The sequence below is a fragment of the Terrapene carolina genome, unplaced genomic scaffold, assembly GCF_002925995.2.
Source record: "Terrapene carolina triunguis isolate 2854851 unplaced genomic scaffold, T_m_triunguis-2.0 Scaffold120, whole genome shotgun sequence".
Lineage (NCBI taxonomy): Eukaryota > Metazoa > Chordata > Testudines > Emydidae > Terrapene > Terrapene triunguis.
The window spans coordinates 7177994-7200087 of record NW_020664471.1 but is presented as its reverse complement, the minus strand read 5'-3'; the positions used below and the strand labels follow the sequence as shown (position 1 = coordinate 7200087).

At 40.9% G+C, this 22094-nt stretch overlaps 1 protein-coding gene across 1 annotated transcript in view; it reads left to right on the top strand.

The window, feature by feature from the left end:
* ABCG5 (ATP binding cassette subfamily G member 5) overlaps window positions 1–22094 on the top strand; it is a 28252-nt gene that overhangs the window by 2360 nt on the left and 3798 nt on the right. The window contains exons 3-11 of the mRNA XM_024194018.2: window positions 1247–1383; window positions 1736–1834; window positions 4161–4293; window positions 5926–6065; window positions 6982–7111; window positions 12324–12537; window positions 12795–13000; window positions 14064–14202; window positions 21268–21453. Coding sequence (XP_024049786.2) covers window positions 1247–1383; window positions 1736–1834; window positions 4161–4293; window positions 5926–6065; window positions 6982–7111; window positions 12324–12537; window positions 12795–13000; window positions 14064–14202; window positions 21268–21453 — 1384 coding nt within the window. The remainder of the gene's footprint in view (window positions 1–1246; window positions 1384–1735; window positions 1835–4160; window positions 4294–5925; window positions 6066–6981; window positions 7112–12323; window positions 12538–12794; window positions 13001–14063; window positions 14203–21267; window positions 21454–22094) is intronic.

Sequence of the window (22094 nt, the reverse complement as noted above, 5' to 3'; positions counted from 1 at the left end):
TCCTTACCTCACTGGCTAATCAGAAAGTGTTGACAATTCTGCCTGAATGATCCATCACTGAGATGAATCATCCCCTGATGTCTAACTTTTACTCCAAGACCAAAAAAGCATCCTTTCAATATAGTTATATTATTTCTTCAATATTACCCATACATACATTTCACAATGATGATGAGTCTTAATAAGTTACGAGCTTTCAGTAGCTACCTTACATGTTATCCGTTATGAATAAATACCCTGTACGATGTGTTTGGTGTGGTGAGTTTGTCAGACCTGAGATGAGAGTTGTTTGCAAAGAACAGGGGATCTTTTCCCAAGGGGCCTCTGTGTCACAATATGGTTTCTTCCAAACTTGCCAGAGTTTTTCAGGTCTGTGTATGTGATTGATATATGGTTTCCTGGGCTAACGTTTTTAATCTTTTTTTCATCTTGGATTAAATTAAACCCTGTGCAAAGAGCCAGCACAGGGCCTATTAATCACTTAAGCCCTACTTAAGCTCTTTTTTGAGCTTCCAGTGGCACTTAAATGGTGCATAGGCCTTGTGCTGCAGAGGAGTTAGGCCCTCTCAAATCCTCCATTATCTTCCTCTTGCATTCCAAATGTGGTGCAAGCTACCTGCCCCTGCCTACCGCGCTGCTCTTGACTCTTACTACTGCGCCTCTTCCTCACTATTCTGCTCAACCTTCCTGTCTCCCTGCTGCCTTCATGGCCTTCTCCCACTCTCATCTTCATAACTTCTCCCATGTTGCCCCTTATTCCTGGAATTCCCTCTTGCCCCTGGAACCAAAGGTGAAATTTCTTCATTTACATTTCTCCTCAGAACTTATTTCTCCCACGAAACCTACTAGTCTCCTATAAAAATGCTCCTAAAAAGAAATGCTCTCAATGCTTTGAAGCAGAACCAGCCCTGGTTCTCCATCCTTGTCTGATCTGTTTTGTCTTTCTGTTTAGATTTTAAAAGACAGGACAGGAACTGTAGTCCTCAATGTTTTGTATAGCATCAAGCATAACGAGAGTGCTTAACAAGTGATGAGAAATCAATAGAAATTTACACAGACTCTAACACTCCATTTAACTTTCATGGGCTGCCTTTTCACACTGTTGTTAGTGATAAAATATATATCTATTTTTTCATTAGACGTGTGTACAGTGTCTAGCACAATGGAGTCACAGCCTCTGATAGGTGCTGCTATAATAAAAGTAAGAATTAATGTGAATGAGATTTTTTTTTAAACTGTCTAACAGGCTCTGGAAAAACAACTCTGCTGGATGCAATATCAGGAAGACTGAGACAAAAAGGAAATTTCTTTGGTGAAGTGTACATGAATGGGCAAGAGCTGAAGAAAGAACAATTTCAGGACTGCTTCTCATATGTTCAACAGGTTGTTTTTTAATTTAATTCATATTCATGGAACTTTTTGTTATCACAAAGTTGTAGTGATAATAATAGAATCATATGGCTTGATTGTGATTTCACTAACCTTGCTGTAAATCAGGAGTAACTCTATAGAAGTCAATGGAACTATGCTGATATGAAATGTGTGTCAAAGCAGAACCACGCCCAGAGTTACTACAATACTGTTAAGTATCAGAGGGGTAGCCGTGTTAGTCTGGATCTGTAAAAAGCAACAAAGAGTTGTGGCACCTTATAGACTAACAAATGTATTGGAGCATAAGCTTTCGTGGGTGAATACCCACTTCGTCAACAATACTGTTGTTCTTTTCCTGTTTTAGAATGATACTTTGTTAGGTTATCTCACCATACAAGAATCTTTGACTTACACGGCTTTACTCGCACTTCAGAAGCACTCCAACGACTTCATTAAAAAGAAGGTCAGTATGTTTTATTCTTCCACTGAGACAAACAATACAATCTTTTCAGATATGTCCAGCGGATCAGATACCCTAATTTTATAGACACTACCTTTTAGCTGATTTGGATTCCCAAGTTCAATTCATGCTCTCACATTATCCTTTCATCAATGGCACTTTTAATCCATAGATCTCACAGTGCTTTACAAAGGGAGCCAAGTATCATTATTCCTATTTTACAGATGAGGAAACAGGCATGTACAAGTGAAGTGACTTGCTCAGGATCACAAAGGAGTTCAGCAACTGAGCCAGGAATAAAACTCTCTGGTCTCCTGACTGCCAGTTCTGTGTCATGCTGCCATCTGGGGAAATAATGAATATGTTGGAATGAAATTAGTGTTGCTGTAGCTGTGTCAGTCACAGAATATTAGAGAGACAAGGTGGGTGAGAACATCTTTTATTGGACCAACTTCTGTTGGTGAGAGAGACAAGCTTTTGAGCTTACACAGAGGAAGATGACCTGAAGAAGAGCTCTGTGTAAGCTCAACAGCTTCTCTCTCTCACCACAGAAGTTGGTCCAATAAAAGATGTTCTCACCCACCTTGTCTCTTTGGAATGAAATTGTCATTCCTGAAGCAGTACCAATTGCTACCACATGGGAGAATGAATTTGATACCAAATTCCGAACTCCTGAAGTGGCCATCCCCATAGTATCTGGGCACATTACATACATTTAGAACTCCATCATTTCCCTCCTGGAAGAAGAACAAAACTTTTATATCCTCCCCACTTACTCCTGCTTTACTGTGAGGAATTGAAGATGCTATTTATGTGTTAACCCCTGACAAGTGATCAGCCCTGCACCATGCACAGAAGAAACACAGCCCCTGCCCCACTGAACTAGCCATCTGAATAGAGACAACAAAAATAAACACCAAATGGACTGGGAGACCCAGAAGGAGGGGTCTATCTAGGTTGTTAATTTCTTAGTGTCACTTGTGTCCATCCAGGTGCTTTATTTCATAGAGCTGGCAATGGATGCCATTTTTACAATTTTCCGAAAAGAAAAAAAAAAAGATGAATTCTACTTGTGCCCTAAAGCTGGCAAGATACAGGTACAGCCAGGTGTCTGGTAGAAGAACATTCTAGCAAGAGGGCAAATGGCTGCTGCCAGGCGGCCTTTGGTGTATGGAAGTCTATGAAGCTGTTTGTGAGAAGTTGCCTAGGAATCGGATAGTGGCCTCTAGACAAAGATGTTTCCCATCAAGTGTGGAGTTCCATCTCCTGGGAGGTTCCATCTATTTAGGATTTAGCCTGCAGTCTTCACTCAAGCAAACATGAGTTGTGCTTGACTAAGGTCACAGAACCTGTCCCTTGGTCAGTGAAACACAGCTTTCCTGGTTCTTTAAAGCCCTACATCCTGATTCTCATTTATACTAAGGCCCCTATACACTGCTCTGGCCTTGCTCACTTTAAGGCCCCTTTACATAACCAGAGAGAGCTGTACAGACAGCCAAGAAAATACTGCAGCAGGAAGGTCCATTCCTTGCTCTTCTGAGCTACAGATCAACACCAATAGCCTGTACTGGATATAGTCCAGCACAATTCCTGATGGGAAGACAATTCAAATACTGTTCTGCTTTTGGAAAAGCACATCTCTCCAAAGTGGCCAGACATGAAGAGAATAGCCAAATCAGATAAAAAGGCAAAAAGAGATTATGAACAATTTTACAATAGACATCACTCAGAGAACTTCTGGGTCTAGAATCTGATGAACCAAAGTGGATGGAAAAAAAGGATGGACAACTCCAGCTGTTGTAAAGAAAAAGAATTAATTGCTCAGATCATGTGATTGAAACTGACAATGGAGAGTTCAACAGAAACCATAGACATCTACAAAAAGCGTACTTCTCAGAAAGAACACTCAATAGAGAAAACTCTATAGATGGCAGATGCAGAACAATACTCAGAGATTCCAAACTGACCACTGCCAGTCATTTAAACTAATGGACAGACAGATGGCTAAGATGCTATGCATTCAGGTGGTGTAAGTAGAAAACCAGTGTCAGAGACACTTGACTGACTGATCCGTGTTGAACTTTAAAGATAGTGTGATAGTGTAAATGGTCAACTGAAAATGAAATTCTACCTTCCCATCCAAGAATGAAATAAAAATAAGTCCAGATTATTGTAAATAACTCCCACTAACACAGAGCGTGGGCAGCATATTGGGGGGAGTTTAGAATGATATGAGCTGCTTCTCACAATTTTTAATGCAGTGTGCAACTGTCTGAGTCGGGCAATGAACATTACTTCACATTCTTTTTAAATTGTAACTATTTTGCAGGTAGATGCTGTTATGGCTGAGCTGAGTCTCAGCCATGTTGCTACTAATGTAATTGGAAGCCATATTTTTAGGGGAATTTCTGGTGGTGAGAGGCGTCGCGTTTCAATTGCAGCCCAGCTATTACAAGATCCTAGTGAGTACTGAACAGCTTTTCAGAATAAAACAAATACCTTGTCCTTTTCATTATGCTGTCACTTTGCACACACTCCCACCACCCACCTTTAAATAACATTTTAAAATATAATAGCACTTTTCTTCTATCACAGATCCACACTCCAAACTGCCATTGATTTCAACATGCAGGCTCAGTGCACAATCAGCTCTGCAGAGAGGCAGAAATGTCTAGTGACTAGAGCATAGGCTGAGACTCCTGTTTTGTCACTGACCTATGCTGTGGCCTTGGCAAGTCACGTAGACCCTGATAGTTAAGTTTAAGCACATGCATAGATCTTAGGGATTTCAGCATGTGTTTAACCATGTGCTTAAATTAAGTCCTTTACAACTGTGCTTCTATTTCCCATCTGTAAAACAGAGCTAATAAAACTTACTTATTTTAGAGGGGAGTTGTAAGGATTAATTTTGTAATGTTTGTTCAGCACTTTGTGTTTCCAAAGTGCTATGTAAGTGCTAAATATTATTATTTATTATTATTACTTTGTCCTTCATATTTATTTATTTGGATATAAAACAGAGCCAAAAAAGTAGCCCATGCCCAAGCTCTACTTGCCTTGACAATTACTTAAATTTGCAATTCAATTGGAATAACCATTTAGCAGTGCTCGTACATAAGTTAATGCAACCAGCCAGTGAATGAAGTATACCCCATACCTTAGCTAATGCAGCTTTTAGAGCACTGATATGCTGTATCCACTACTTTCTTGAACATTTTTGTGAAGAAATTTATGATTTCTGTTGGGAACTTAAAAGGGGCAATATAATACCTATGTTGCAATAATTCAAAGAATCAACATTTGTAGTTTGCTACATTAATTCAGCTAGTGATGAAATGAGAATTGTCTTTCCCTTGATGAATGATCTACACTACATTATACACTGTATGAACTCTGCTTCAATGACAGCAGTCATAGAGACTAATAAAATTGGTGGACTGGTCAGCGTGGGAATTTTCCACGCTGTACCACTTTTGTGGAAAAAATAAAATCATTCATTTTCCAGGACTGTCTCTCTCTTCCTTCACCTCCCACCCCCCGAATTCTTATGTATAATAAAATACAATTAAAATTACAAAGAAAATAATGCACTAATAAGACTGGTTCACATACAGAACTATATACTGTACTACAGGATAATTTTAAATAGTTTATTATATAAAGCACAGTTATGTATCCTGTGTGTATGCAGAATACACACTTTTAGCTAATTTTATGTAGCATCTTATCCTTATAAGCATCATTTTATAATGCTAATTCTAAAAGCTGACAAACACACTGAATCTATTTTGGTAGCTTCACTAAGAAAAAGTCAACATGAAAAAATGATCAAGTTCTAATTCTGGTATCAAAGAGAGGACCTGATCTTGCACTCTGTATTCACTGTGGTTGAAAATGGACCACTGAAGCAAGTAAAGGCTGAAGGATCAGGCCAGAGAAATAAATGTGTTGTAGTTTTGCGTACACAGGTTTGCATGGCTGTCACACTTTAGAGATAATTCTACAGTGTGCATTGAATGATCTATAAAGGACAGAAACTATAAATTTGCTTACCATTTAACTGAGTTTTCAGAAATTATCCTGGTTATTCACAGAGGTCATGTTACTCGATGAACCAACTACAGGACTGGACTGCATGACTGCAAATCAGATTGTCTTGTTGCTTTCGGAACTTGCACGCAAAGACAGAATTGTGATTATTACAATTCATCAACCACGGTCAGAACTTTTCAGGGTAAGGAATATCAAAATAATAATAGCTTCTTACTGAGCATCACTCCATGCAGTTTTTCTTGCAGATGAGAGTTTAGTACAAAATTAAATACAGTCTATCTTCAAATCCCAGCACTAGTTCCCATTTTCCACTGCATCAAATTCAAGCTGCTTGTCCTCACCTTCTGGGCCCTTACAGCTCTGCCCCTTTCCACTTCTCTGTTCTTGTCTCTATTCATACTTCCCATTGATCCCTCTGCTGTACCATTGATGCTAACCTCAACTGCTCATTTGTCCACAACTGCCTTCATGCTTTCCTCGTCCCTGCCTTTCTGAACTTATAACAAATTCCTCTCCAGATTCCTCTCCAAAACCCATTTCTTCTGTGATGCAAGAAATTGACCAACCAGTGACAGATAGGCTGAGGCACAGCTGGGTATAGTTTGTGTTTTATTTTTTTTAAAAAGACAATGTACATAATGGCCAATATTTTCAAAAGTGGCTGGTGATTTTGTGTACCCAACCTGAGACACCCTTAAAGGGACCTGGCTTTCAGAAAGTGGTAAGCCTGCATGTCTGACCCTCCTGAGGCAGATTAGTATATTTGCACCCATTTTACAGATTGGGGTTACTAAAACACAGAGAGGGTCAGTGACAAGTCAAGAGTTCATGGTTCCCATTCCTGTGCTCAGCCTGCACCTTTCTCTTCATAGCTGGTAGGATCCAATACCTTTAAAAAGGGTCAGTTCTAATAGTTTATGATTAAAAAGACATTTGGCAGTTCAGAAATACAATAAGGAAATGTAATGATGGGTCAAATCTACTCTTCCTGTTAAAGAGCCTTTATTTACCAAATTGTAAAGTACTATTCCAGTATTCATGTTTTCCTTGTTAGTAGTAAGTTGATCTCATTAATATATATTGTGTTGTCCAACCAGTTATTTGACAAAATCGCCATCATGAGTTTTGGAGAATTGGTTTTCTGTGGGGACCCTCCAGAAATGATCACATTTTTTAGTGATTGCAACTACGCCTGCCCTGAACAATCAAATCCTTTTGACTTTTATGGTAAGTTTATCCAACTCATATTAGCAAAGATGTTGGCATTTTATTCTAGGCAAGCAGGTTGGAATTTTTTCCAACATAACTTATTGTAATTCTTCCTGTTCTTTGTAATTGTGCTAAGCTAGTTTGTTCCATTGCTTCTAAGAGGGGATCAATGCTATAAAATTATGTAACGTATTCAACAGAACAACTGTTCTTAGATCTGAGAATAAAAGTAACTGTGGGATCAGCAACAAAATAGTTTAGGTCAGTTTTGAAAACATGCTGCTTTTATCTGGTACGATACTTATTTTAAACCTGTGGGATATAGAACATTCAGATGCCCTAGTGATAGGCAAACTAGAGCCAGAAAAGAAAGAACAAACTGATGTGAACTTTACTTTGTATCAGTAAACAGTAAAAATACACAATAGCACTGCAATAGAGCAATATGAACTAATAGGGCAAACTAACACCACAACTAGAGTTCCAGGTTCAGGGATCCTTTGGATTCATGACGCTCCTTTGCTCCTAGAAATTTAGACTTGATTTTCCAAAGTATGGAGTGCCTTCAATTCCTATTGACTTTAGTGGAAGTTGAAAATGCTCAGAGACTCCACAGCATTATGCAGTATTTGGCTCTTATTGTTGATTTAAAACAAAACATTTACTTACCTCGCAGTAGTTATGGTTCTTCAAAACATTTTGTCCATGTGGATCCCACTCTAGGTGCACATGTGCCCCATGCACATGAGACTAGAAGCTTTGATTTGCAGTGTTTGTGTGGTTGCACTTGCGCCCTGCATATCCTTGTGCCCCACCCAAGCCAATAGCATATAAAGGGCAGAGAAGTTGCAAACATCCCTCAGTTCTAGAGCTAATTCAGAAAATCAATTTAAGGAAGACTCACCAAAAAAAAAAAGTGGGGATGGAGGACAGGTCATGAGATCCACACTGATGGACAGCATCTTGAAGAACCACAGTTATTGCAAAGTAAGTTGCTGGTTTTTTTCTTTGAGAAATTGTCCATGTGCATCCCACTCCCCCCTCTAGGTGACTGGCAAGCAATGCCCCATCTGGATGGCAAAACTGAGGAGTCCTAGTTGCCACTAACTAAAACACTGATTGTAACACTGACCTCCCAAATTTGGCATCCAATCTTGCGCCCAAATCAAGGACGAAATGTTTAACAAAAGTGAGGGGATTACTTAGGGTGACCAGACAGCAAGCGTGAAAAATCGGGATGGGGGGTAATAGAAGCCTATATAAGAAAAAGACCCCCAAAATCGGGACATCTGGTCACCCTAGGATTACTCCAGGTGGCTTCCTGGCACATCTCAGACATGGTTATATTTCTGAAATATGCAGACAAGGCAGCCTGCGCCCTAGTCGAATATTTGGCAGAAGAGGTATATCAACCATGTAATAACAGACTGAATACACGGTATAATCCATCAGTGTGACAGCAATTTGACACAGCAGCTCTTGAAAAGTCCTGAAATAATCCAGAGCCAAAAGAGGCTCCTTGTCAGGGGGAGGAGATGATGACGATGAGTCTTTGGGAGAAGCTAGTGGCTCAATTGCCAGTGCTGGCTCAAATATCAGTATGTGATGATGGTGTTGAGGAATTGGTATCGGCAGGGACCTGGGTAGCTGACCTAAAGCTGAAACCATTGTTGTTTGCCCTGAAGCATAAGAGCACTTTGTGCTCAGTCCCTGGGAGGAGAGCTCTTCTTAGGCCTTTCAACTTTCCTCCTCTTAGGGGAGAAAGACCAGTGCCAGGAACTGTGCTTAGTCTGGGGCTCTCATCTACCTTGCCTCAGCATGGAGGAGACAGTACCGGTCTTTGGTGCTGGAGCAGCCATTGGTGCCAAGCTGATCTTTGGATTCTATCTGGCTTGTCAGTGCTGGGCCAGATTCCTTACCAGTTCCAGCTTTGGGAGTCATATTCCAGTTGATGGGGGTGCTGACAGTGTAGGACTCAGAGGTGGATGGTTCCATCTTGGAGCTTGATGCCTGTTCTTCTGGGTCCGAAGTGCCTCTGATAAACTCCTCCAGATGATATAATTTTAGATGGATGTCTCTAGATTTTCTCATTCCTCAGGAGAATGACCATCAAAGCAATGGTCAGGCACATGGCTCTTGTTGAGATGGAATAAAGAGCTATAGCAAGGAGAATGAGTCTGTAACAAGACAGGCAGAATGAAGCCCAAATTTTGAATTTGCTATTTTAAGTGGTTGTGGCACAAAGTGCTGAGAGAAAATAAGTGTTCGTTTAAAAAACAAAACAAAACAAAATAAGTTTAAGTAAATTTTTAAAGAGAAAAGAAAGGATAGATTTCTATGGAAATAACCCTTAAGTTGCCAGGTAAGGATAGGCTTGGAGAATGTGGTAAGGGGTAAGAAGCAGACACAGCCTGGTTTCATTTTGCTGCCACTGGTGATAAGAAGGAACCGAGGAATGGTTTCAGCCATTCTGCCCTTGGGTTTGGGGGCAGAGCATGAGGACCTGCAGGGTGTACATCAGAAAGGAATTCACAGATTCCTATTCTAGTGTGTATGGGGTATATGGCACCTAGAGTAGGATGTACATGCCCAAATACTCAAAGAACCCATATTTTTAATCTAGTATATTTGGGTGGCTGATTGCTGACAGCTGTTTGAACGCTAACTAGTGAATCCAGAAATGTCCAAAACGTTGTATGAAGAAGCGTGGCACATTCAGAGGGAAGCAGTATTTTTCTATTGTTTTGGTGGCATTCTGCCTTCAGTTAGGAGAGAGAATGATTGTAGACGAGAAGCTGGAATTGAAAAAAGCTGAAAATACTAATATGACAGTAAGGATAATTTTGTCATCATGAATTTGAATAGTCTCAAAGTCACAAGTTTGAGATTTAGACTCACATTTTAAAACGTTCAGTAAACACGAAGTGCTACATTCTTCAAGTGTCAACCTTTGAATGTGAAGATAAAGAAAAAAGTTTAGATCAAAGAATTATAAGTGTTCAGAAAATTGGTAGCTTCGGTGCATTTTGACTATATAAACAGGGGGTCTGAATCTGTTATCCCTGAGGTCACTTTTCACTATAGTTACTCCTAATTTACACCAGTGTCAGAGGAAAATAAAGCATCATGTTTCATAGAATGGATTGTATTAATTATGGAGTCGAAGTACAATGTTTGGTATTTGTCAAACATGGCAGTAAATGAAGAACAGAATGTTAACTACAGCAATGGTTCTCAAACTAGGGCCGCCGCTTGTTCAGGGAAAGCCCCTGGCAGGCTGGGCTGGTTTGTTTACCTGCCAGGTACGGGTGGCCAGCACGTCCCTCGGCCCGCGCTGCTTCCTGCAGCCCCCATTGGCCTGGAGCAGCGAACCGCGGCCAGTGGGAGCTGCGATCGGCCGAATCTGCGGACGCGGCAGGTAAACAAACCAGCCCGGCCCGCCAGGGGCTTTCCCGGAACAAGCGACGGCCCTAGTTTGAGAACCACTGGACTACAGGGCCTAGTGGTTAGTGCAGGGATTAGATTTTAAAACTCTCACATTGACTTGCTGTGTGACCTTGAGCAAGTCGCTTAGGGCCAAATTTTCCAAAGTTACTTCTGGGTTTGGGTGACTAAATGTTGGATCCCCATCTTTAAAGACATATGACCTGATTTTTGGAAGTACTTACCACTATAGCTGAGGACAATATTGCTTATTTCAGTTACCTCACAGAGGTGCTCTGAAGCTTAATTAATCTTTTGTAAAGTACTTTAAACTCCTTGGACAAAGGTGCTAAAGGTGCTATTGTTATGGTTTAACTCCCATCTGACAACATTTTACGGTATGTCTACACTGCAATTAAAAACCCACAGCAAGCCCCTGCCAGCTGACTCAAGCTCCTGGGGCTTGGGCTCCAGGGCTGTTTCATTGCAGTGTAGACTTCCAGGCTTGGGCTGCAATCTGAGCTCTGAGTCCCTCTAACATTTCAGGGTCCTAGAGAGTCTGGGCTCCAGCCTGAGCCTGGAAGTCTACACTGCAATGAAACAGCCCCATAGGCTGAGCCCCACGAGCCCGAGTCAGCTCGCATGGGTCAGCTACAGGTGTCTAATTGCAGTCTAACATACCCCTAGAGTTTAAGCATACACAGCACTGAAAAAACAAAACTTATGAAGAGAAGGTGTAATCTGAACACTTTATGTAGCCAGCTTAGCAGGTTTAGAGAAGTAAGTTATCTGTTAGAACATATGCTCCTGAGAACTTTAATCCAGGTTCTGATGCTATTGGTCAAAGTTAGATAATTATTTGCTTCAAAAGAAATGTGATTTTCCAAAACTCCACAGCATTAGCATTTGATCATACAAGTAAGACAACTAGAACACACAAGGTTCTCATCTGCTAATAATAAGAAACATCTGCTGGTGGCAAGACCAATTTATAGGTGAATTTATTAATATGGAGCATCCAGCTACGCAGAATTTTTATCTTCTGTAAGTTCCACTGCAGTAAATAATTTTTTTAAATAAATTTTTGCTTTACATGGGGTTTGGGCCAGTAATGGGTAATGTGACCAGCCCAGCATTTTCTATTTTACATTTTTAAAATGAGTGAGGGAGGGGTTGTTGAGACTGGAAGTTCCCTTCCACCGGAGGAGGGAGCAAAAACCAGTGCAACAGGGCAAAGCTGCATTGGAGAGAGAAGAGAAGTAACTCTGGTAGCATGTTATCCCGAGACCAATATTTCACAAAATGAAGCCCCATGGGTTAGGTTGGAATATCTCATAGTAGAGAAGGGGTAGGAGTCAGAGAGAAGTTGTTCTGTATGGTGGGCATTCCTCAAAGCCTGGCAGATTTCTGAGTGGAAATCTGATCATCCATTCATTCATCCTAAGCAGCATTAGCACCTCCTTTGCAACTTCTTTTCCCTGAACAGGAGTTAGGGCATAGGCAATGGCAATATGGTTCTTTTCCAGTGGGGAACAAAGTTAGAGGCTCTACCAGTGAAAGGCAAGTCCATTCATTTCAGGATCTAGGGCTCCACAGAGTCAGGGTTCCACAGAAATTCCAGAGACTGAATTCCGCACATTGAGAGAATGGAGAGGAACCTCCACAAGGTGAAAAGTTTCCAGTTTCCAGCAGACTTTTCCTCCTCCTGCAGATTTTTCTACAAAGGCTTTGGTGAAGGGACAGTAAGAAGGGGAAATGATCAGGCCTTTGATAATGTCTGTAGTTTAACACTTGGGTAAATTTGCAGTGGATCTGACATCTGTGGACACTCAAAGCAAAGAACGTGAACTGGAAACCTACAGAAGAGTTCACATAATTACATCTGCCTATAAAAATTCAGAGATCTTTCGCAAGACTTTGGAGGCCATTGAAAGAACAAAACGCATGAAAGACCTGCCAGCAATACCATTCAAAAGCAAAGACTCACCCAGTGCAGTCTCCAAACTATGGATTCTCTTACGGTAAGGACTCACTCTAAAAAAAAATTAATTTTGAAGCTCGCTAATAACATCATTTGGATCTTATTCACCTTCCATATACGCACATACATTTCTTCCTCTGGGCTTCCCAGTGCATCCCATTTTCCTTATGCTGTCTTTTACATTGTAACCTCTTTGGGGCAGAGGGCCTTTGTTTCTTTTTCAAAGCTGGACACATTATCAGTGCTTAATCAGTCATAACAAGCAAAAATAGTACAATGATTTTGTTTCAATTTCAGGAGGACAACAAGAAACTTCTCCAGAGATAAGACTGGCATCATCATGCGTCTTTCTCAGAATCTGTTGTTTGGCCTGTTTTTAGCACTTTTCCTTCTCAGACTGAAGAATGATCTTCTAAAAGGAGCACTGCAAGATCGCGTGGGGCTCATTTACCAGTGTGTGAGTGCTCCACCTTACATAGGAATGCTCAATGCTGTTGCCCTGTGTAAGTTATTCGTTCTTCCATATGATTCGTAGCAAGTACTGTATATACTATGAAAAAGGCCTTTAAGAATGCTAATTTTAAGAGCTACATCATAGTTTTAGCAGATAGCCCATAATAAGAGGTGGTACATAAGCACAATGTCCCACAGGAAAGCAATGGAAGGTATAGTGCCACAGAGAAAGACCGTATAACTCAAAGCAACCTGATTGTGTTCAGTGAAGTAAGTTACACTTATTTAAAGAGTATAGCACGCTCCCCTAGCATGGCCCTCTAGCTGAGATGGCAGGGAGTATGGAACTGTGGCTCCACCTAATCCCTGTCCTTCCTTGTCCACTTTCTGCCTCTGTGCAGGGGCTGCATTTTTGGCCAGCTCTTACATGAATTATGCAAGTGGGGAATAGTCCTTACTGCCTCCTCTGCCCCCGTCTGGCTGTGTAAAGGCAGGACAAAGTCTAGCTGCAAATTTGCACTCTGTTAATTGAAATCACAGTTATGGGCATGGGAAGGTTGAAAGGGCACATGACATGGCTGGCTTCAACCGTGACTAAGGATAGAAGTCTTGATTAGACTTTTTTATCCTTGAAAGTATTATATTGTGGTATCTTATACTTATGAGTATTGTTATTTTCACATGCTCTTTCTTTTACAAGTGCCATATGTTGGCTTCCCATGTAGTAACAATACCTCTGTTTGAAGAGTGAAAACTGTTTTTTCTATCAAGGGCATATATGTGGCCATCATCATAGAAGATGGACATCTCCGTAAACTGACCATCAAAGACAGTTCTTATGAGTAGTGTCAGATTCTTACCTGCTAGAGATGAAGCTTGTATCTCCCATGACGCATCTGGCCACCTCTGGTTAAGTGTATAGACTATCTGATCTACTAGTGAACATGGTTTTCAAATGCACTGGCACTAGGCCACCCAGATGGGTTTGAACAAAGTGTTTCTGAAATATTCTAAGAGTTGTCACGTTGCCTTGTCTAAGCTTTGCGAGCATCAACTTCTGCATGGTATTTTTGGTCAATGGTGGTTTAATTTCTATTGTACTTTCCACTCCAGTTCCTCCATTACGTGCTGTCAGTGACCATGAAAGCAAAGATGGCTTATATCAGAAGTGGCAAATATTGTTAGCATACATACTACATTTCCTTCCCTTCAGTATCATCAGCGTGGCGATTTTCAGCACCTTTATATACTGGTAAGCATTGAGACAGTTATACCCTTCTTAAAACTATATTCTCATTATAGTGCTCTTAAATTCCTGTGTCAGGAATAGGCCTCCAGGAATAAGCTTTATGATATTGCCTTTCAGAGAGATCAGAAAAGCAAAGAAAGGGCATAGGGATGATATAGTACTTGCCCTACCTCTAGCTCTTGTCTACACTTAAAACTTATGCCAGCATAGCTACGCTGGTCAGGAGTGAGAAAAACCTACACCCTTGACTGACATAGCTATACCGGCAAAACTCCTAGTGCAGCCATAAGAGCACTTCTGTTGACAGAGAACCTGTCACTTCTCCTGTCAGTGTATGCTGCATCTACACGAGGGACCTATGACAGCATAGCTATGCTGACATAGGCTATGTAGTGTAGACATAGCCTTGGTGAGTTAGAATTTTGGTGAAAATGTTCTAATAAACAACACAAAAATGAGACAAAATGCTTGTTTTGGCTCTTAAAAACCTGTGATTCTAAGACAAATAGATTATCTCAGTATTTGCAGTATTGCTTTGAAGTTCTAATAGGAAATACCTTGAACAGTCCAAATATTGAGGTTAGGGTAACTTCATATACTTATTTAAGGCCTAATTCTGCCAGCCTCAGTCATATTGAATAGTTTCTTACTCAACAAGCGGATCAAGGATTAAGGTACTGCTCAGCCTAAGTAAGGCTGTCAGAATTTGGCCCTTCATTATTTAAGGGATTTGGCAGGTTCTGAAGAGTCAGGTCTTATATCATTTTCATGGCATGCACAAGGGTAGAGGGGCCCACAGCCTCCAATCCTGTGGAAGCCTGTCTGTGCAAACAGTTTGAAGCTGGCATTCTGAGAGTTTTTGGAAAGAGTCGCTGCTTAGTGGCATAGTCTCCCTTCAATTCTCCAGAGTTTCTTGCAGAAGTTAATGCAGAGTACAGCTAATAATTGAATCTTTTTATTATGTGATCATAATTGTCTCTATTAATTGCTTTCCATTTTCCCAAAAGTTTATTAAATTCTTAAATCCCAGGATGTATTTTTTTTAACTATAATCAATCTCACAAAAAGATCTGAAGTTCAAAAAAAAGGCAAGCAATTTCCAGTTTTAAGCAACACAAAAGGCTCTTAAATGTCTGTAGATAATCTTTATAAAGCTAGTGATAGCTCCTAAGAAAGTAACTTGGGGAGGAGGGCAAATGGTTATACAGTGAATGCAGCGGGGGTCTGTGCTCTTGTTGGCTTTCCTGCAGCTCCACCAGACACCCCATCATGTCCCCCATTAGCCTCAGCATCGCCTCCTGCCTCTTCTCATCGTGCTCACTTAATGCTTTCCTGGCCTCTACCACTGAATGCCTCCATGCATTCAGCTGTGCCCTATCCGTGCGGAAGGACTGCATGAGCTCAGAAAACATGTCATCGCGAGTGCATTTTTTTCGCCTTCTAATCTGCGATAACCTCAGGGACAGAGATGATAGGGGGAGCATAGAAACATTTGCACCTGTGGGAGGATAAAAAGGGAGAGTAAAATTAGAGATGATACATTTCTGAGAACAAAAGGGAGACTCTTTCACAGTGAATAAAGCAATTCACAGCAGACAGCTCATGGGCTTTAGGTACAAGTCGCATTTTGCCTTTTATATTGAGCGCCTGCCGGTATGGTGACATATCACACACGGCTGGGCAACAGAATTCGGTTTCCATGCAGCCATGGTAAGCCAAAGGGTACTTGGGGTTGGCTTCTTCCGCCTTCATAACATGTGGGAATGGTTTCAAACTGCAGCACCCTCCTTTCCCATAGCAAGCAATGCAGGTTGGGTTTGCCATTTAAAAGGAGGGGCTGCAGTTTTCGGGTGGATGTGCAGCACACACCTACTCCCACCCCACCGTGTGGCTATTCTCTGGGATGATCCCTTCTCCCCTTCCCGCACCGCGTGGCTATTCTCCGGGATGATCCCTTCACCCCTCCCCCCCGCCACTTGGCTATTCTCTGGGATGATCTCTTTTAGCCAAGCGCAAACAGCCCAGCATGAACGGGGTCCTTTTACTGATCCCTTACAAAAATTCCCCTATTTCAACCAGGTTACCATGAATGATATCACTCTCCTGAGGCTAACACAGAAAGATATAGACGGAATGTTGCTTGAATGCGACCAAAACCCAGGACCATTCGCTGCCATGCTTTGTGCTGCAATGATTCCAGACTACTTGCTACTGGCTTGGCGTAGTAAAGTGTCCTACTGTGGAGGATGAAATAAGGCAGCCCTCCCCAGAAACCTTCTGCAAAGGCTTTCAGAGTACCTCCAGGAGAGCATCATGGAGATGTCCCTGGAAGATTCCCGCTCCATCCCCAGACACGTTAACAGACTTTTCCAGTAGCTGTACTGGCCGCGAATGCATCCCAATTCTTCAGGGTAAATCAAACAAACACAATTGCTTTTAAACCCTGTACTGTAGTTAAAAATGTGCACTCACCAGAGGTGCCTTCTCTGGCTTCAGGGTCCAGGATCCCACCTTGGGAGGGTATTGGCTCCTGGGTGATGAAAAGGTCCTGGCTGCCGGGTAGAACGGATTCACTGCTTGCCTGCTGGGCATTCTCCTTCTCCTCTTCCTCAGCCACAAAATCCTCCTTCCTGTTGCATGAGACTCCCCCCTTGCAGGTGTCCATGGGCAGTGGTGGGATAGTGGTAGGGTCCCCCCCTAGAATCCATGCAGCCGATCATAGAAGCGGCATGTATAGGGCTCTGACCCAGAGTGACCGTTTGCCTCCTTTGTCTTTTGTTAGGCTTGCCTAAGCTCCTTATCTTTCACGCGGCACTGCTGTGTGTCCCTGTTGTAGCCTCTGTCCACCATGCCCTGTGCAATTTTGCATCTGCACTACCCCAAATTCAACCCAGCAAGGTCGATTTTAGCGCTACTCCCCTCACCAGGGAGGAGTACAGAAGTCGATTTTAAGAACCCTTTAGGTCGACGGAACGGGGTGGTTGTGTAGACGCATTGCTTATAAAATCGACCTAACATAGCTAAATTTGACCTAACCTCGTAGTGTAGACCAGGACTAAGATTTTTGTCCCCTATTGCAATTCCCATGACATCCACCCAGTGAATCGATTGCCTGAGAAGGGAGATGTAGAAAACATTCTGTGACCATTGCTCAGGTAGACTTCCTTTTCAGGAACAATGGCAGGCAACTTTCAGAGCTTGAGAGCCAGCAACCACATAGACTTACTCTGTCTTCTCTACAGTGTGCCTGTTTTGTAGCGTGTAAACTTTTTCAGGCCAAGACTGTCTTTATCTGTTGTGTACAGCTTCAAGCACATTGTCAGTGTTAAATAAATAATAAAGAATATTAATTCAGGCTGAAGAGGGCACTTTAAACTAGGTTAAAGCTAATTCAAAATGCTATTACTTCAGAGTCTATTCTAATATTTTATTATATCTCACAGAACAGGTAATACTAATATAGATTAGCCTCCTACATACCTTTTCTGTTTCATGATTGCTTGAAAACCAATGATGTGACATAAAGCTGTATGTACTATACCCCATAAACTGACACATACACATACACACAAGGAAATCTGTAACATCTTTAGCTACAAAAATATGTCACGCACAACCTACACAGGGAAATATGTTCTGGGATTATAGAATCCCAGAAACATAGGGCTGGAAAGGGCCTCAAGAAGTCATCAAGTCCAGCCTCCTGGCCTGAGGCAGGACTAAGTAAACCCATACCACTCCTGACAGGTATTTGTCTAACCTGTTCTTAAAAATCTCCTTTGGAAGCCGATTCCAGAGTTTAATTACCCTTATAGTTAGAAAGCTTTTCCTAACATCTGACCTAAATCTCTCTTGAGGCAGATTAAGTCCATTACTACCTTCTTTGGACAGGGAGAACAATTGATCACATTTCTCTTTATAACAGCCCGTAACATATTTGAAGACTGTTATCAGGTCCCCTTCAGTCTTCTTTTCTCACGGCTAAACATGCCCAGTTTTTTTAACCTTTCCTCATAGGTCAGGTTATCTAAACTATTTATAATTTTTGTTGCTCTCCTCGGGACTGTCTCCAATTTGTCCACATCTTTCCTAATATGTGATGCCCAGAACTGGACACAGTCCTCCAGCTGAGGCCTCACCAGTGCCAAGCAGAGCAAGTAAATTACCTCCCATTTTTTATATATGACACTCCTGTTAATACACCCCAGAATACTAGCCGTTTTCGCAATTGCATCATACTGTAGGCTTATTTTCAAGCCACTGTAAACCCTAGATCCTTTTCCACAGGACTACCACCTAGCCAGTTATTCCCCATTTAGTAGTTGTGCATTTGATTTTTCCTTCCTAAGTGTAGTACTTTGCTATTTTATCCTACACCAGAGGATGAAAGAATCAGAGAATGAAATAATACAATTAAAAAGCATTTAATAATAAATGAGTTTGGCTTGTATATCTGAATGATTAACTGCTCTTGATGAACCTATTGGATAGCAAGGTCCAGGCTGCACTTTATTTCAGGGGCATAATGAGATGGATGGGTACATGCTTAGTGTGTCTTTGCAATGGGAAAGAAAAATATGGAGTGGAAGGTTATCAGCCACTTGAAAACGCCATTGAATGAGAATTAGATCATCCTCTGGACATAGCTGTGGGATATTAAATGAATTTGTAATCTGCAAGGGTTTCCTGTCAGTCTGAGACTCTACAGTTTCTTTGTGATCTCCTGAAGATTTTAACTGTTCAGGAACAAACAGCTCCCACTGATAGACTAACCACTGGGAAGATCCCTGGTGTTGTTGGCCTTCCTGCACACTACTACAAAGAATTTTGATCTATTTTGGGGTACGATTTGCTGATAATTTTGAATAAAAGCATCAGAACAAGCTATCTCTCAATTGCCATTGAGCCATCATCACAGTATTGCCTTAAAAAGGGAGACTTCAGCGAGCTGAAGGCTTTTGTCTCTGTTCTGATTGTAAGAGTCTGTCTAAGGCCCTAGCCAAAAGAATGGAAAATGTTATTGTGCATCCTGATCAGATCTTTGCATCCCCAACAGGTCTGTTTTGGATCATTTTATTTCTTTTTTTGTCATATAAACTCAGTTGGTAAATTAATTTTGATATAGTGATTATTCCTCTTGACCAGGAAAAGGTATTTGACTGAATGAATCATAATTAGCTTTTTGAGACCCTGTACTATTTATTTCCTTCTCATCTGCACATATGGTCTAATTAAAGTAAGTGGTGGCTGAGTTCTCCTTTTTGACACAAAGGGATTAGGCAAGGACGCTCCCCTTCAGGGTTGTTGTATTCTCTCTCTCTTAATGAGAAGTTGCTTCTTGGGCCTTTTCCTTCCCATCCCAGATCTCAGTGTTGGTTGCTCATTGGCACAATGTAGATTTGTAGAGCATTTCTGAGACGGCGTCTCTCCTGAGATAAAGTAGGGAAGAAAGTGCTACCCTACTACTCGGGTTTTGGACAGCTTTCCTCCCCCACAAGGTGTCATCTGTTGTTTGTTAAACCTTGACAGAATGCATTTGTGAAGATCTGATGTCCGAAGTAGCTATATCCAGCCATTTCTGTATGCAAGAAATTATTTTAAATGTTTTTCACCTGTCCTAGATTAGTGTCCCTTTGACCTGATTAAGAATGTTTTTATTAATTATTCATCAGTTGTATTTAGCTTTGGGATAAGTGCCAGTATAGCAAGAGACTTCCCGTATATATTGCTGATTTTATACTGGATCAGGCAAAGTTGGCTTTCATAAAAGGCAGGACATGCAATATTTTAGGTTCAGGGAATATTTTTAATTTCCTCCAAGTTTTAGTGGTTTTGAATTTATAATTTTTACTACTATGTATCTTATTAATTTGATAATTAAAAAATTAATGTCGCTAGGTTTTTTTTTCCTTTCTCTCTTCTCTCTCTGGTATCACAAGATTATTAAAATCTCCTTGTGTATATTGAAGAGTTCTTACTCCTGCCACATTGAGGCAGTGCTTCTAAATCTGATAGTTTCTGTTCAGTTTCTCCTTTAAAATGGTTTGCATGGGGCAGTCTGAGAGAAAGGAAAATATTTTACTACTGGAACCCTAAATAATGTAAAACAGTGAATATTTCAGCTTGGGAAAAATAATATAGCCAGTGCAAAAATGATGTCGTGAATGTTGATTTATTTTGCAAATATCTAATGGCCAGTAGCATTACATAGTATACTATCTGATCAATGTGAAATTGATTATGTCTTGAATTAATGGCCCATGTAATTTCTGATTATGTACTCCCAGTAGAAACATCCACAAGGCAATGTTTTTATTTACAGGTATTTTGCTCCTTGAGGCTTCATATATTTCTGAGCTCTTTCATAAATTGTTGAGCCATTAGAGTGCTGTTTTAGGAAGTAGGGAAGGAGTCTTGCTATTGTGATCTTGGAAGGAACCAGTCTAATTCACTTTTTGTTGTAAGCCTCTTTTCTATACCTAGAGATGTGCTCCATCTCTTGCTGCTTATCCTGACCACTCCCTCATGCCAGCCGCACAGGAAGGCCATGGAGGCCTTATTGAGAGGTCAAGTTAGGGAAGAACCAGGATGGAACTGGTAATATGAGGAGATCAGATTTCTTAGCAGGTGGTGTGAGCAGGGGTGAGAGAAATAAGGATATGTTTTGTTTGGAGGAGAAGTAGGAGCAAGAGCAGAAATGGGGTTAAGACTCCTTCTGTGGAGTGAGGAAATTGATTTAGATGTCCCTTAATAGAGGGTACTAAGGATGTGTACACTCTTCTTTAGGACTATAACAGCCTGATTTTAAGCAGGGCCCCAATCCAACATCCTTTTTTGCACCCAGAATGTGCCAATATAAAATATTGTGGGTACAAAATTCCATCTGTAATTATCTGCAGACAGTACTGATGTTATTTAGACATCTAACTATATGATTGCACCTCCATGACTAAATGACAAAACATTAGTGCACCTGTGGGTACAAAAAGTGAGGATGTTTTTTAAAAGTCTGATGTCATAATGTTTATTTTTATATTTTAAAATGCTCTCTTGACTGTATTTGCACAGGACTGTAGGAATGAATCCTGATGTTTCCAGATTTGGATGTTTCTTTGCTGTTGTGTTAGTACCTCATATAATTGGCGAGCTACTAACACTTGTTTTGCTTGGTGTGGTTCAAAACCCAAATGTAGTCAACAGTGGAGTGATGCTACTTAACGTAGCAGGAGTGCTAGTTGGAAGTGGGCTGGTAAGGTAAGGAAAAGTATTATTAAATAATTGTGGTTTTAATGATAAAATAATGTAACTATAGAATAGTCTCAAGAATCTCTGTTGCTAAAGGTGAGTCTATGAGGTGTTACACAAGAAGGTAACAACTAGATAAAGTGCACCTGTAATCTTTGGCAAGGCAACTATCTAATCACTGATCTTTTAAACCTTGTACTAAATACATGGGACACACTCAATCCCGACTTTTCCTACAGAACTGAAATAAGCCTAATGATAGTTAATGCCAAAGCCACTTCCTTACTGAAATGGCTACTTTCATAAAGTGATTCTCAAAAAAAAGTATCAGTCTGTGTCATATTTGACAGTGCTTTTTCTCCCGTAAACAGATTTCAGCTAAAGCTGGTTCTGCAAAGTAAAACTATGTTAACACCCTCTTCAGTGCCCTATTAGCCACTGCTAAATTTAGTGAAGGGTTGTAGTTTTGTTGTGAAAGTATTTCCCACCACCTTAGTTCAGTGCCTTACTGACCTCTTTGAGTGAGAATGTGTGGGTTTTTTTACGATGTTTTTTAGTACACACAGTGCTAATTAAGACTGTGAATCTCTTCATTAAAACAACAAGGAGTCCGGTGGCAGCTTGAAGACTAACAGATTTATTTGGGCATA